This window comes from Typopeltis vanoorti, chromosome 1 (genome assembly GCF_054136105.1).
Source record: "Typopeltis vanoorti isolate ZY-2024b chromosome 1, IOZ_Tvanoo_1.0, whole genome shotgun sequence".
Classification (NCBI taxonomy): domain Eukaryota; kingdom Metazoa; phylum Arthropoda; class Arachnida; order Uropygi; family Thelyphonidae; genus Typopeltis; species Typopeltis vanoorti.
The window spans coordinates 183,637,045-183,652,268 of record NC_143549.1 but is presented as its reverse complement, the minus strand read 5'-3'; the positions used below and the strand labels follow the sequence as shown (position 1 = coordinate 183,652,268).

The window sequence follows — 15,224 nt, the reverse complement described above, 5'->3', positions numbered from 1 at the left end:
GTTTATAACAGAGTTGAAAAGGGAGAGCCACTGCCCAGTGAGTTTTCATTCCTGAAAACCCTACATATGGACGATGATGGGCTTCTACTGTCCAAGCAGGAAGGGATGAGAAGATGGAGAGATAAGATACTGGTCCTGACAGTCATGATCCTATGGGTGCTTTATACATTTCATGAATGACCTGGCAGGGAATCAGGGGTTCAAGCGTACATGGCAATGCGTCTCCGATAAATATCTGTAGAAGGGTATGAGGAGAGATGTGCTTTCTTATGTGTCCTCCTGCCACATCTGCCAAAAGAAAGCCGGCTTTAGAGGGAAGGCCACTGTGCAACCATTTTTTATTCCTGTCCGACCTTTCCAGGCAGCCGTGGACATAATCGGGTCCCTACCCACTTCACAGAAAGGAAATAAATACATACTGGTCACAATAGACATGTTTACCAGATTCCCTGAGGCAGTGGCAATGAGAGATCAGACTGCACAGACCGTAGCTAATAAATTCTTAAAGCTAATAGCATCCAGGTATGGAACACCTCAGACTCTCCTTTCCGACCAGGGTGCAAACTTCACAGCTGAGATTTTGCTGCAGTTATGCAAGACACTCAAGATAAAGAAGATTTTCACTACCCCATATCACCCTCAAGGGAACGGAATGTGTGAAAGGCTAAACAAGACTCTGAAGCAGACACTGACCAAGCTAGCTGACAATAAGGTGATGAGTTGGGATACATATTTGCTGCAAACTTTATTTTCCTGCAGGACTGCCATTCATTCAGCAGTAAGAGAGAGCCTCGAACTGAGTTTCCCTTGTGATTTAAAACACTCTCACATCGACTCTGGTTTTGCGGACATAGTCAAGTATTTGAATGATTTCATTCAAATACTTGACTATGTCCGCAAATTAATAAATACATACTGGTCACAATAGACATGTTTACCAGATTCCCTGAGGCAGTGGCAATGAGAGATCAGACTGCACAGACCGTAGCTAATAAATTCTTAAAGCTAATAGTATCCAGGTATGGAACACCTCAGACTCTCCTTTCCGACCAGGGTGCAAACTTCACAGCTGAGATTTTGCTGCAGTTATGCAAGACACTCAAGATAAAGAAGATTTTCACTACCCCATATCACCCTCAAGGGAACGGAATGTGTGAAAGGCTAAACAAGACTCTGAAGCAGACACTGACCAAGCTAGCTGACAATAAGGTGATGAGTTGGGATACATATTTGCTGCAAACTTTATTTTCCTGCAGGACTGCCATTCATTCAGCAGTAAGAGAGAGCCTCGAACTGAGTTTCCCTTGTGATTTAAAACACTCTCACATCGACTCTGGTTTTGCGGACATAGTCAAGTATTTGAATGATTTCATTCAAATACTTGACTATGTCCGCAAATAAATAAATACATACTGGTCACAATAGACATGTTTACCAGATTCCCTGAGGCAGTGGCAATGAGAGATCAGACTGCACAGACCGTAGCTAATAAATTCTTAAAGCTAATAGTATCCAGGTATGGAACACCTCAGACTCTCCTTTCCGACCAGGGTGCAAACTTCACAGCTGAGATTTTGCTGCAGTTATGCAAGACACTCAAGATAAAGAAGATTTTCACTACCCCATATCACCCTCAAGGGAACGGAATGTGTGAAAGGCTAAACAAGACTCTGAAGCAGACACTGACCAAGCTAGCTGACAATAAGGTGATGAGTTGGGATACATATTTGCTGCAAACTTTATTTTCCTGCAGGACTGCCATTCATTCAGCAGTAAGAGAGAGCCTCGAACTGAGTTTCCCTTGTGATTTAAAACACTCTCACATCGACTCTGGTTTTGCGGACATAGTCAAGTATTTGAATGATTTCATTCAAATACTTGACTATGTCCGCAAATTAATAAATACATACTGGTCACAATAGACATGTTTACCAGATTCCCTGAGGCAGTGGCAATGAGAGATCAGACTGCACAGACCGTAGCTAATAAATTCTTAAAGCTAATAGTATCCAGGTATGGAACACCTCAGACTCTCCTTTCCGACCAGGGTGCAAACTTCACAGCTGAGATTTTGCTGCAGTTATGCAAGACACTCAAGATAAAGAAGATTTTCACTACCCCATATCACCCTCAAGGGAACGGAATGTGTGAAAGGCTAAACAAGACTCTGAAGCAGACACTGACCAAGCTAGCTGACAATAAGGTGATGAGTTGGGATACATATTTGCTGCAAACTTTATTTTCCTGCAGGACTGCCATTCATTCAGCAGTAAGAGAGAGCCTCGAACTGAGTTTCCCTTGTGATTTAAAACACTCTCACATCGACTCTGGTTTTGCGGACATAGTCAAGTATTTGAATGATTTCATTCAAATACTTGACTATGTCCGCAAATAAATAAATACATACTGGTCACAATAGACATGTTTACCAGATTCCCTGAGGCAGTGGCAATGAGAGATCAGACTGCACAGACCGTAGCTAATAAATTCTTAAAGCTAATAGTATCCAGGTATGGAACACCTCAGACTCTCCTTTCCGACCAGGGTGCAAACTTCACAGCTGAGATTTTGCTGCAGTTATGCAAGACACTCAAGATAAAGAAGATTTTCACTACCCCATATCACCCTCAAGGGAACGGAATGTGTGAAAGGCTAAACAAGACTCTGAAGCAGACACTGACCAAGCTAGCTGACAATAAGGTGATGAGTTGGGATACATATTTGCTGCAAACGTTATTTTCCTGCAGGACTGCCATTCATTCAGCAGTAAGAGAGAGCCTCGAACTGAGTTTCCCTTGTGATTTAAAACACTCTCACATCGACTCTGGTTTTGCGGACATAGTCAAGTATTTGAATGATTTCATTGAGCGTAATAAGATAATTCATGATTTGTTAGCAGAATCCAGCAGACACAGTTTGCAAAAAACCAGAGCATATGTTAACAAGCTTAGAAAATATAAGGAATTGAACCCTGGAAACCTGTTCTCCTTGAGCAAAAATCAATCAAGCAGAAAGGAGGAAAATTTGGAAGAAGTGCACTGGGCCCCTACGAGATCCTGGAGAAACTTTCTCCAGTAAATTTTAGAATTCAAGACAAAAAAAAAAAAACCTGGAAAGGTCATTATAGCACTCGGATAGGATAAAGCTATATAACAAAAGAAATGACAGGCTTGTGTGCTTGGATGACTCCTTAGACTCATTGTTAGAAAAAAAGGACCTCCAGTCATCAAGAAAGGAGGAAGACAGGGGCAAACTATACTGCCGATCAAGGGAGAAGGGATAACTTCATATCCGAGGAGGATGCTGCCCAATATCACAGGTTCATGAACCAGGAGGGTCACAACGATAATGAAAATGAACGTTACGAGACCCCAAGGGAGGGCAGTACAGAGGTTGATGATACGGGGAGCATGCGGCACTTTCAGACGTGATACTTCTTGAGATCAAGAAGCACTGTAAACATTATAGAGAGAAGTAGTAATAAAATTCACCACCCAGGTAATGGGAGAAATAGAATAAGGAGAGCAGGTTATCATGAAGGGGTAAATTACCCGAGGGATAGTGATAAACAGGAATCGCAATGTAAGTCGCACCCAAAAGAGCCCACAGATCAGGCTGATGGCGTTCCCTCCTCAAAATTAAAAGACAAATCTGAGTATTGTCCGACCCAGAGAATGCATGAGATACAACACAGAGACAGATTAAAGAAAAAATTTTTCATGGCTTAAAAATTTTTCATGAAGGGATGGGCCTTTGTAAAACTCGATTGTAGCTTAAAAATATCAAAGTGCTTTACATCAATTTTTACAGACGTCAAGTCTCACGAGAACTGTTACAGTACATGTATGATTCTATATTAATCCTATGTTCATTGTCACTGCCATGCTAAGCCCCAGCTAAATGGCAGTGATGTTGAAACTGTATTCCCCAAACTTTTCTCCTGATAATATTATCAACATCTTCAACTTTTCTATTTGCTCCAGTTATTTTAATTGGAAGAATAAAATCTATAAACAGATCAAATCCCTGTTATGAAAGTCTTCTTTATTGGCTAACTATTATGCAGAAGCTAGAACATGTACTATTTTTAATTATGCATATCCTTAATTCTTACTTTTGGTCCACTGTAGTCATCAACAGTGTTTTCATCATTTGGATGTATTCAGAATTTAATTTGATCATCTTCCATCAAAAATCATTCATCTTATGGAAAGAAAGTTTGAGGAAAACTGTAGATAGGAAGTTAGTAATGATGTAATTTTTCATGTAGTACTATCATATTCTGTACACCCCTAGAGGGTATATATCAGGAATTTGATGATGGAAAGCTATCTTTCTTAGGCATCCTGCTTACTTGAACTTGTGTAGACAATAACCAGATCTGTATACCATAAGCCATCCTTCATTGGGCAGAGAGAGAGAGTGGTGTATGTATGTGTATGTATGTGTGTGTGTGTGTTGGGGGAATCTTAACTCACCCATGGTATGGTACTAATGTACAGTAGGATTTTACAACTTTTCATGAATAGGAATCACACCCACAAAAAAAAATATACATCAAATATTACAACTCCCATAGTATCCAGGCCTTTTTTTTTTTTTGCAATCTCTTTTGGGGAAAGAGTTCAGGTTCATATATTTTGAGTGTGCATCCATAGCCGGAATTTTGAAGTTCTGACTAGCCACCACTTTTGTACTTTTTAATATAAACTCTTCAAATTTTTAGACTCGCCATATTGTACCATTATGTGGTGCATTCTCAATGCAGAACACACATAGAACAAGTAAAGTTTTCAGCTATTTAGGCACTCTTTTGAGTAAAGATGGCAAATTAAATATGGAAATAGGCAAGAGAATAAACAAAGCTGGTATGGTGTAAGTGAGAAATTAGCCAAAATACTAAACTAGCAGTATACAAGACAGTATTCAAATAAATTTTATGGATCTGAGAGTTGGGTTAGAAATAAAGCATTTGATCAAAGATTAGAGACAACAGATTGATGTCATCTTTCTCCTTGCAGTCCAGCCACATTTTTTTTTTTTCTTTTTTGTAACTCCAGCTTAATGATGATAGTAACCTCCCTACCAGCCAGTGTGGATGAAATAGTGACGCCAAATTGCACTTCTTATCCATGTTATTCAATGGGTTTTAGAGCTTCGTATCCAGATTTATCTCGACGTCTATAGGCGTTGTGGCTGGTTGGGGGGGGGGGGTAATCCATTTAACTCATATAGATATGAGAGTTCTGAGAAAAAATTAGGATCTGAATAGTAATCTGAATGAAGCTGTTAGAAAATAACTTGGCATTGTAAGCCTTCAAGAATGTGTTAGCAGGGCTAATTTAAGGTGGTATGGTCGTTTAAACAGAATGAGAGAGAGAGAGAATAAATGTTAGAAAAACAGTTTTTTTTGTCTAGATGTTAGGAAAAAAGGCTCAGGGAAAGACTAAGGTCTAGATGAATTGATTCAGTCAGAAGTGTTCAGAAAACCAAAATGTTAGATGTGATAATATTGGAGTACTGACAAGTAATAGACCAATTTGGAGGATAATTGTTGATAGGAGATTAATAATAATAATGTAAACTTAATCACGTAAGTATACTGTCATGGTGGCCTGTACACCCCCCTTGAAGACACATATCAGTAAATTGATAAGATTTTTAAACACTGAGACAGATTACTTCTTCTTTCTTCATCCAGTATGTATCAGATTACACCATCCTTTCAGTTTGTGGACACACTGATTGTTCATTTGAAAAGAGGATAGTGAATACCAAAATCACGTACATTATGAAGAATCACACACCTAGATTGTTTCGGTGTGATCAACACTTTAGCATAAGGTCCTTTGGAAAAACAGGAAGTTCTGGGCATGAAGTTATTCAAGGGGAGTCCATGTTACATGACTGAAATTAGAATCATAATGATGTTTAATCATGCTGAAAGTATGGGAAATTCTGATCCTATGTAGCTGTTATTTTTTGTTTTATATATATATATATATATATATATATTGATTTTGTCTTGTCTCAGAAATTAGCCAAAATACTAAACTAGCAGTATACAAGACGGTATTCAAATAAATTTTATGGATCTGAGAGTTGAGTTAGAAATGAAGCATTTGATCAAAGATTAGAGACAACAGATTGATGTCGCCTTTCTCCTTGAATTCCATCCACATTTTTTTTTCCCTTTTTGTAACTCCAGCTTAATGATGATATTAATCTATTTAACTCATATAGATATGAGAGTTCTGAGAAAAAATTAGGACTTGAATAGTAATCTGAATGAAGCTGTTAGGAAATAACTTGGCATTGTAAGCCTTCAAGAATGTGTTAGCAGGGCTAATCTAAGGTGTTATGGTCATTTAAACAGAATGAGAGAGAGAGAGTAAATGTTAGAAATTTTTTTTTTTATTCTTTTTGTAACTTCTGGAGGGAGATTACATCTCCCTCCAGAAGGTTGACTACCATGAGCTCACCATGTATGGTTTTTTTTGCTTCTAGAAGCAAAAAAAAAGATAGTGTGTGTGTCCAATCCTCAATATTTCCCATGAAATCTGTTCTTTATTTTCCTCTTCTTCTTTTTCTTGTATCATTCCTACTAAAAGTGCTTTTTGTAAGGATTCATGCATCAGTGTGTGTGACCAAGATAAGTGGTTTTCCTTTTCTTAATAGTTTTCAATTGAGTCTTATCTTCTCCAATCATCTCTAATATCTAAATTAGTTTTTTTGAAAGTCCATGGGACTCTAAGGATTCTTCTGAGGATCCACATTTCAAAGGCTCTTAGTTTATTTTCACAATATTTTGTTATTGTCCAGGTTTTTGCTCCATATAGCAGTGACCATATGTAACATTTTGACAGCCTTATTCTTATTTATGTGTGAATTTCCCTTGAGGTCAGAATGCTTTTCGTGTTAATGAAGGTTGATCTAGCAATTTCTATCATTTTTAATATTTCCTTATTACACTTTCCATTCTCTGTAATTAGTTGACTCATATATATAACTCTCTACTTTATCTAAAGTATTTCCTCTGATCTTAATATTTATATTGGATATTTTCCCTTTTTCTCTTGTTACTGGCATGTTTTTTTTTTTTTAAGTTGAAATTAAGTCCATATTTTTCACTTAGTTTCGTGTCTCTTCTAATAGGTTTTGAAGATCTCTTTTTTTTTTTTTTTTTAATTTTCAGCCAGCAGTACCATATCTTAAGTTGCTTATATTTCTGACTCCTTTAAATTCTTCTAATTGTTGGAAGATATTTTCAGTATAGAGGTTAAACAATATAGGAGAAACAATAGTCTTGTCTGAGACCCTTCTTTACTGGGAATTCCTCGAAAGTTTCTCCTGATATTTTTATTGAGGCCGTTTGCTGCCAATATAGATTTATCAGTAATCTGTTATTTTTATCATCTACTCCTAATTTTTGGTGCATTTTATATTTTATGTGTGTGTGTGTGTGTATATATATATATATAGATATATATTAATATTCTTAATTAAAATTAATATATTAATTAGTAATTAATATATATAATATTAATTTCACATGTGATTGATCACAAAATCTCTCACACAATAGTGTGTGTGCCCACATGTTGGCAAGTGATTGGTAGAAAGGAAGTCTGTGAATGCTTTTTCTTAAAGAATTGGAGGTTGTACTGTTTGCCCAAATGAATAGAGTATGGCCTGCTATGGGCAATCTGTAGGCCAGATTGCCCATAGCAGGCCATGCTCTGCATTTTTGCACAATCCATAGGATCTCCTGGAGAAAAACTCCCCATGCTCCACCATAGTAAATTCAAAACAGAAAGACTGATTTCAGAATCTGTGGTGGCACTCAGAAATCAACCGAATTTAAATAAATATGGTTGCATAAAACTTTCCAAAATTTGGGAAACATTAATCATCAGAGATCCCACTTTACATCATAGGCCATCTACAAATGCCTATAGAGGGCACACCATCTTGATAGGACTTTAGAGTCACCCATATGGTTCACTTAGTACTTTGTTGTATTTGAGTGTGTGTTATAAGAGTTATTTGTAATCCCTGAAGATGTCTCAGTGACTAAGACAAAATATTGGAAGCATTAAAATTAGTGCTGTAAATATTCTATTAATGTTAACATTCCAGCATGATGTCCTCACAGCACTTAAGCCTCAACATGCAGAAGTTATGGCCTGTTTTGATGCTTGATCATTCTCCTGATGAATATGTTGGCAGTGATTTTACAGGAGTTATTGTATCAAAAGAAAAAGCAATAGTTCTGTGGAATGCTCCATTATGAAAGTATAATAAATTTAGTTTAATCCTTTATCCAAGTGTGAGCAAACAAAGTTTGCGCCTGAAAGTATCTTCAGGACTGGGTTAAGGTGGTACACACCAGGGCAACTCATTGCAAAGGTGGAGCAAGCTACCAACACTCCTATCCTAGTATCTCCTATAATGCAAAACACATCTCCTTGCGGATATGTCTATTGTTATGCATTAAGGGAAGGGCCACTACCCAGACCGGTTTCGACCTTTATTGAGGTCTCTTCAGTGGGAGCCAGGCCCAAGTCGAGATATCAGGCAGAAGCATTTGCAGGTCATCTCCACATATAGGAATTGCCAATTGGTGTGCCACCCTTTTTTTAATAAATTACTCTGGATTTAGAGAAAGATGTTGAAAGTTTATTTTCCACTTGGTTAGAGTATAATAAATTTAGTTTAATCCTTTATCCAAGTGTGAGCAAACAAAGTTTGCGCCTGAAAGTATCTTCAGGACTGGGTTAAGGTGGTACACACCAGGGCAACTCATTGCAAAGGTGGAGCAAGCTACCAACACTCCTATCCTAGTATCTCCCATCTCCTTGCGGATATGTCTATTGTTATGCATTAAGGGAAGGGCCACTACCCAGACCGGTTTCGACCTTTATTGAGGTCTCTTCAGTGGGAGCCAGGCCCAAGTCGAGATATCAGGCAGAAGCATTTGCAGGTCATCTCCACCTATAGGAATTGCCAATTGGTGTGCCACCCTTTTTTTAATAAATTACTCTGGATTTAGAGAAAGATGTTGAAAGTTTATTTTCCACTTGGTTAGAGTATAATAAATTTAGTTTAATCCTTTATCCAAGTGTGAGCAAACAAAGTTTGCGCCTGAAAGTATCTTCAGGACTGGGTTAAGGTGGTACACACCAGGGCAACTCATTGCAAAGGTGGAGCAAGCTACCAACACTCCTATCCTAGTATCTCCTATAATGCAATATAAATCCCTTAATGCATAACAATAGACATATCCGCAAGGAGATGTGTTTTGCATTATAGGAGATATGAAAGTATATTGACAGTCTTTCAAGAATTAGCAGATAGGTGAAAAAGAGGAGTCATGACAGAAGCATATAATTTATTAAACGGGTTTTATAGGATTGAAACTGAAAATGTTTTAGTATATACATGGCAAGAAGGGAAAGAACAAGTAGTCACCAGTGGAAGCTGTGTAAGTGTGATTAGCAAGGGACTAGATTTTTTGCTTGGTAAGTTGTGAGTGTATTACCAGAAGTGGTCATGGGCATTTCATCAGTGAATGAATTTAAGGAGAGGTATGATAGGTATTGTGTGAATTATGGCTGGTGTGGGAATAATGGATCTCCCACGATGAGTCTTTTGACTCCATAGAGATACCTGTATAATAATAATGATAATAAATTTTGCTACTTTGGGAATGGTAATAGTGCAAAATTCTTTGTATTACAATTAATAAACCTGTTTTCATTTATTCTGTACTGTACTGTACTGATATACCTGTCTGATTTCTAGGTATGCTGATATATGACTTTTCATTAAATCATTTATTCACATTAATTTTAATTTAATACTGGTTTGATTCATAACCCTGTTTTACTGATACCAAAAAATTTCTATTGTGTCATTTGTGCTTTCATTTAATCACTAAATTCACATTTGTAGTGGTCCATGGTGTTTTAGAGAGACCTGGGAAAGGTATAATTAGTGGGTCATAGACATACTAATGAAAAAATTACATAATCTCTGTTGATCTAGAAAAACTGCTAATCCAGCAAAACTCAGGAACCAAGAGTGCCAAAATTCAGTGGTGCATCTGTAATTATAGCATGCAGCCATATCATTCCAGCTTTTTTAAGTTGTATAGGAATTTTAAGATTCAGATGATGAGATTTTTTCCAAGAGGGGTTTATGATGATCAAGTTTTGTTATCTGTGCATAAGATGACCTAAGAAATTCTGTTCAGTAACAGGGAACTAGTTGCCAGTATCTCATCATTCATATAAAAATGAATAGTTTTTTTGTGGCATGGCATGATTTGTGTATATATGCATAGATTTAGTATGTTTGAATATTTTTTATATAATGTCTGCAAACTTTATATTGGAGTACATTCAGTTAAGCTTGATTTGGCATGTAATTTATCCCCCCCCTTCCATTTATAAGCTATATGCTAGTTTTAGGTAAGTTATTATTTGAATTGTAAGGTATATTCAGCTCTCTTTACTGAAGATGTTATAACAAACTCGCTCACTATAATAAACAATGGAAAAGTCTTGGGCAAAGTAAACTTTTGGTAAACTAGCATCAGTGCCAATTTATCCAAAGAAATTCATTATTGCAAACTATTTAACATTACAAAGTGTTATTTGTTCTTGTGAGCTTGTTGTAATGAGAATTGACCATAACGTAAATAGGAAATAGTTAATATAAATACAAATAATTCCCATTAGTTATCCATTTTTAATGTTATTAAAATGGATTAAATTTTTCACTTATAAAGAATTAATATTTATTTTATTTTTTTTTTTTCAGTTGATGCAGTTAAACTTTGGTTAGAAGGAACGAGATCAGTTCCTGTTCGTGCTCCTACTAAAGATGAAATGTCTTTAAATTTATATACTGCATTCAGGAAATTGAATCTTTTGAGAAGGTCATCATGCATGCTTTATCAGTCCCAGCCTATAGTAATGGTAATTGCTCAGTTAGAGACAGAAATTGAAACAAAAAAAATCATAATTAGAAAAGATAAAGATCTCCATGCTGACTTTGGTAAGATTGATTTTTATTCCCCCCACACATTTAAAAAATAAAAACATTCCTCAAACAAACTTATTTAATAGGAGTGAAAACTTCAGTTAGGAAACCAAACTTAAATTAAGGAAAGTTATCAAAGTTTTATGAATATATAAAGTATTTTGTCAAATTTAAATTGCTTTACAATGTGCAATATTGTAACTCAAAAATAGGAATATGACATCTGCAGGAAACAATATTTGGAAAAATTGACATTATTTTCAGTGTGCTTTCTCAGAATTTGCTTTACTAATGTTATGTATAATATAGCATTTCTATAGTTTTTGGCGCATCTTGCAATAATGCATAAAAATCTGTTAGATTTGCTTGTATCTGTCTGTGAAAAATTCAGAGGTATTATATGCATATCGCCACATGTTGGTTGACCAGATTTTGGTGTTATCCGTCTTTGTTATAGTAGCAGTGTCCTGCAGTTGTTGGAAGTTTTTCCACTTGGTTATACTATAAATTAAAGATACCAAGAAATTATATATTTGGTTTGCCTTTATCCATGTGTAAGCAAAGTTTACACCTGAAGTATTTTCAGGACTAGAACAACTCATATATAGAAGCTAATGACTTCACATCACTTTGCCATAATGCAAAGCACATATCCTTGCTGACATGTATATGCTATGCATTATGGAAGGATATCCCCTTCCCATAATTCATAGCATTATACATGTCTGCAAGGATATGTGTTTTGCATTAAGGGAACTAAGGCAAGTGATGTGAAGTCATTAGCTTCTATATACAAGTTGCCCTAGTCCTGAAAATACTTCAGGTGCAAACTTTGTTTGCTTACTTAGTTTATTCAAACAAACTTTGTTTGTTTGGATAAACTAACAAAGGATTAAAAGGATTAAACCAAAGATATAATTTCTTTATATATTTAATTTATAGTGTTCTGCAGTGAATGTCTAAAGTAGCACTAAAGATTAGAGCAACAAATTTTGTAAAATACTGGTGGTGAGAAAACAATTAGGAAACAGAAGCACAGTAAGTTTTTGTCTGCTGCATTAACATGCTTCTTATTTTATGAAGTTGTCTGAAGCACTACCAATAATATGAGAGAAGAAAGATGTAAGCAACTACTCAGTTCTTGAAAGGGTTCACAAATCAGTATTAACTGTGGATTTGTAGATAATAGTGAAGTTTATGGGGTGCTTAAGGGTCAAAGCTATATAATTGAGAGGAGACCACCACATAGATTTAAAGGAATGCAGAGAACTGATCAGGGCTTCTGACATAATGTCCAACCCTCACCTTCTTGTGATGAACCCTGTTAGGTATCTATCTGGATACTGAATGAATGAGGATGGGTTGGCAATTTGGGATTTAGTCGACCAAATTGTATTCTTATTGGCTTAAACCAAAATAAAAAATGATGGTGCAACATGACAGAATTTCATGCAGGCTGGGGCGTCACCCAGTTAAACAAGCCCCCCCCCCCCTGTTGTTTTTGCCAGGGAACCAGAACAAACAGCGAAAAGTCAGCTACTGGAACAAATCCTAAAACCCACCCCAACTCAACACCACCAGAGTTCAAGATCGGTACTATCAACATAAGAAGATTGGCAAATCTTCTTATGTTGATAGTACCTGAATGTCAAAGAAATGGAGCTAGCTGAGGAATTGGATAAGTACCAGATTGACATAATAGGGGTGACTGAAACAGAAAAGACAAAAACTGGTGGGATCTTTCTGAGCAATAAATACAAAATGTTATATTCAGGCAATGACAATCAAGGAAAAGAAGAAGTAGCCATAGCATTCAACACTCAATACAAGGCTAATCTTCTTGAATGGTAGGCAGTCTCAAGTAGTGATGTGGACAAATATGAGAATGGGGAACTGGACAATGAGACTTATTTGTGCCTATGATCCCACAGAAGGTTATATTAAGGTAGAAGGGAAGGAATTTTTTGAGTCTTTAGAGAAAGCAACTGACACAATGAAAAAGGAAAAGTTGGTCCTTGTTGGGGATCTAAATAGCAGAGTAGGAAATGATTGTCAGACATACAAAATATTTGAAAAATTTGGAGAAAAGAGCAAAGCTAATAATAATAATAATGGCAAATACCTGTTGGATTTCTGCTCAGGGCATGGAATAGTTATTACTAACAAAATGTTCCAACATAAAAATGTGCACAAATTCACATGGATAGAAGAGGCTAGGAATAAGAAAAGTCTCATTAACTGTGTTATTGTTGATAGTGATGTTTTCTCCCTGGTGCAGGACACTAGTGTACAGAGGATTTGAATTTGGAAGTGATCACCATTTAGTCTTGAGCAGGATAAAATTGAATTTCATATTGAAAAGAATAACATGTAATAAAGTTTTAAAGCAAATAAAAGTTGAGCAGCTCTCAGATGTGAACTGCAGACTAAAATATACAAACATGATTGAAACAAAAATGAAAGAGTTTGAGAACAGCAACCAAACCTAGGAGATTCAGTGGCAAGTCTTGAAGAAAACACTGATTGATTCAGCCAGAGTGGCATGTGGTGAGATTGTCTGTAAGGATAGAAAAATCAGAATTCCATAGTGAACACAGGACGTTAAAGAGGCAGTGAAAGCTTATCAAAAGTTTGTGGCAAATGAGTCAGCTTGTGCTTTTAGAGAATACAGAGACAGATGAATGCTAAACACTTCTAAAACTAGCTAAAGAAAAGTCATGGGAGGACTTTGGCAAGATCATAGAAAATAAATATCAAGAAGATGGCAAGATATTTTGGAGGGTGTTGAAGAAGAAACTTAGAAATGGAAGAAAGAGGTGCTGTAAAAGAAATTAGAGATGATAAAGGTGACATGAAAACTGGAGAAAAAGATATCCTTGAATTATGGAGTAATTACTTCAAAAAATTGCTAAATGAAACAAGCAGTGATAACACAGTAGTAAAAAACACTAACCAGGCATGCAGTCAGGAATACATATCCATACTTGAAGTAGAAAAAGCCATCAAAAGCTTGAAATGTGGAAAGGCAGCAGGAGTAGATGATATTTGACCAGAAATGCTCAAGTATGGAAGTATAAAAGTCTTACAGTGGCTGCACTGCATAGTTCAGAAAGTTGGACAGAGGGACAAATTCCAGATGATTGGAGCAGAGCTCTCATAGTACCCATGTACAAAAAGGGAAATAAAACTGAATGTGAGAATTACAGAGGTATTTCTCTACTGTTCTTGAGTGTTCCTGGTAAGATATATGCAAGTATACTTGAGAAATGGTTGAGAAGAATTGGAGAAGAGAAGCTTGGTGAAGAACAAGCTGGATTCAGGCCAAATAGAGGCTGTCAGGATCAGATTTTCACTTTATGACAGATACTTCAGAAATCATGGTAACATAACAAAGATCTGTATTTAAGTTTTGTAGATCTGGAAAAGGCATGTGACAGGGTGCAAAGAGAGAAGCTATTCGAAATACTACAGTTACATGGTGTCAGTGGGACATTATATCAAGCAATACTTAGTCTTTATTTGATTTGTAAGTCAGCAGTTAGAATTGAAGGAAGTACAGGAAGGTGGTTTAATGTTAAATCTGATGTCAGATTTAACATAACCGATATCAAAATTGGAGATGTTAGTCTTTGCTTTATGCGGATGATGTTATACTTCTTAATAAATCCGCTACAAGTCTGCAAGATTCCCTGACTAAAGTGAATAACTGTTGTAATAGATATGTATGAAGGTCAGCATTAAAAAGACAGAGACAATGAAAATGGGCAGAAACATTGAAAATATCAACTGTATTGTGAATGGAAAACCTATAGAACAAGTAAAACATTTCAGCTACTCAGGCATGATTTTTAGTGAAGATGGTAAATTAAATATGGAAATAGACAACAGAATCAACAAAGCTGGTATGGTAGGAAGTCAACTGAATAAATTTATATGAAATAAGACTAAAATTAGACAAGACACTAAATTGGCTGTATATAAGTCAGTGTCCAAACCAGTTTTAACTTATGGATCTGAGAAATGGGTCAGAAGTAAAACTTTTGACCAAAGATTAGAGGCTGCAGATATGAGAGTCTTGAGAAAGATTAGGGGCATAAACAGATGGCATCAGTGACAGTATTTTAAAAACAAGAATATTTGGAAAGGATGTTGTCTGCATTAGCAGAGCTAATCTCAGG

The 15,224-nt window shown here is 36.2% G+C and overlaps 1 protein-coding gene across 1 annotated transcript in view; it reads left to right on the top strand.

Moving 5' to 3' along the window:
- Positions 1 to 15,224, top strand: part of LOC150110692 (uncharacterized) — a 464,373-nt gene that overhangs the window by 124,803 nt on the left and 324,346 nt on the right. Inside the window, exon 5 of the mRNA XM_090405298.1 lies at positions 10,825 to 11,061. Within this exon, the coding sequence (XP_090261424.1) occupies positions 10,825 to 11,061 (237 nt within the window). The remainder of the gene's footprint in view (positions 1 to 10,824; positions 11,062 to 15,224) is intronic.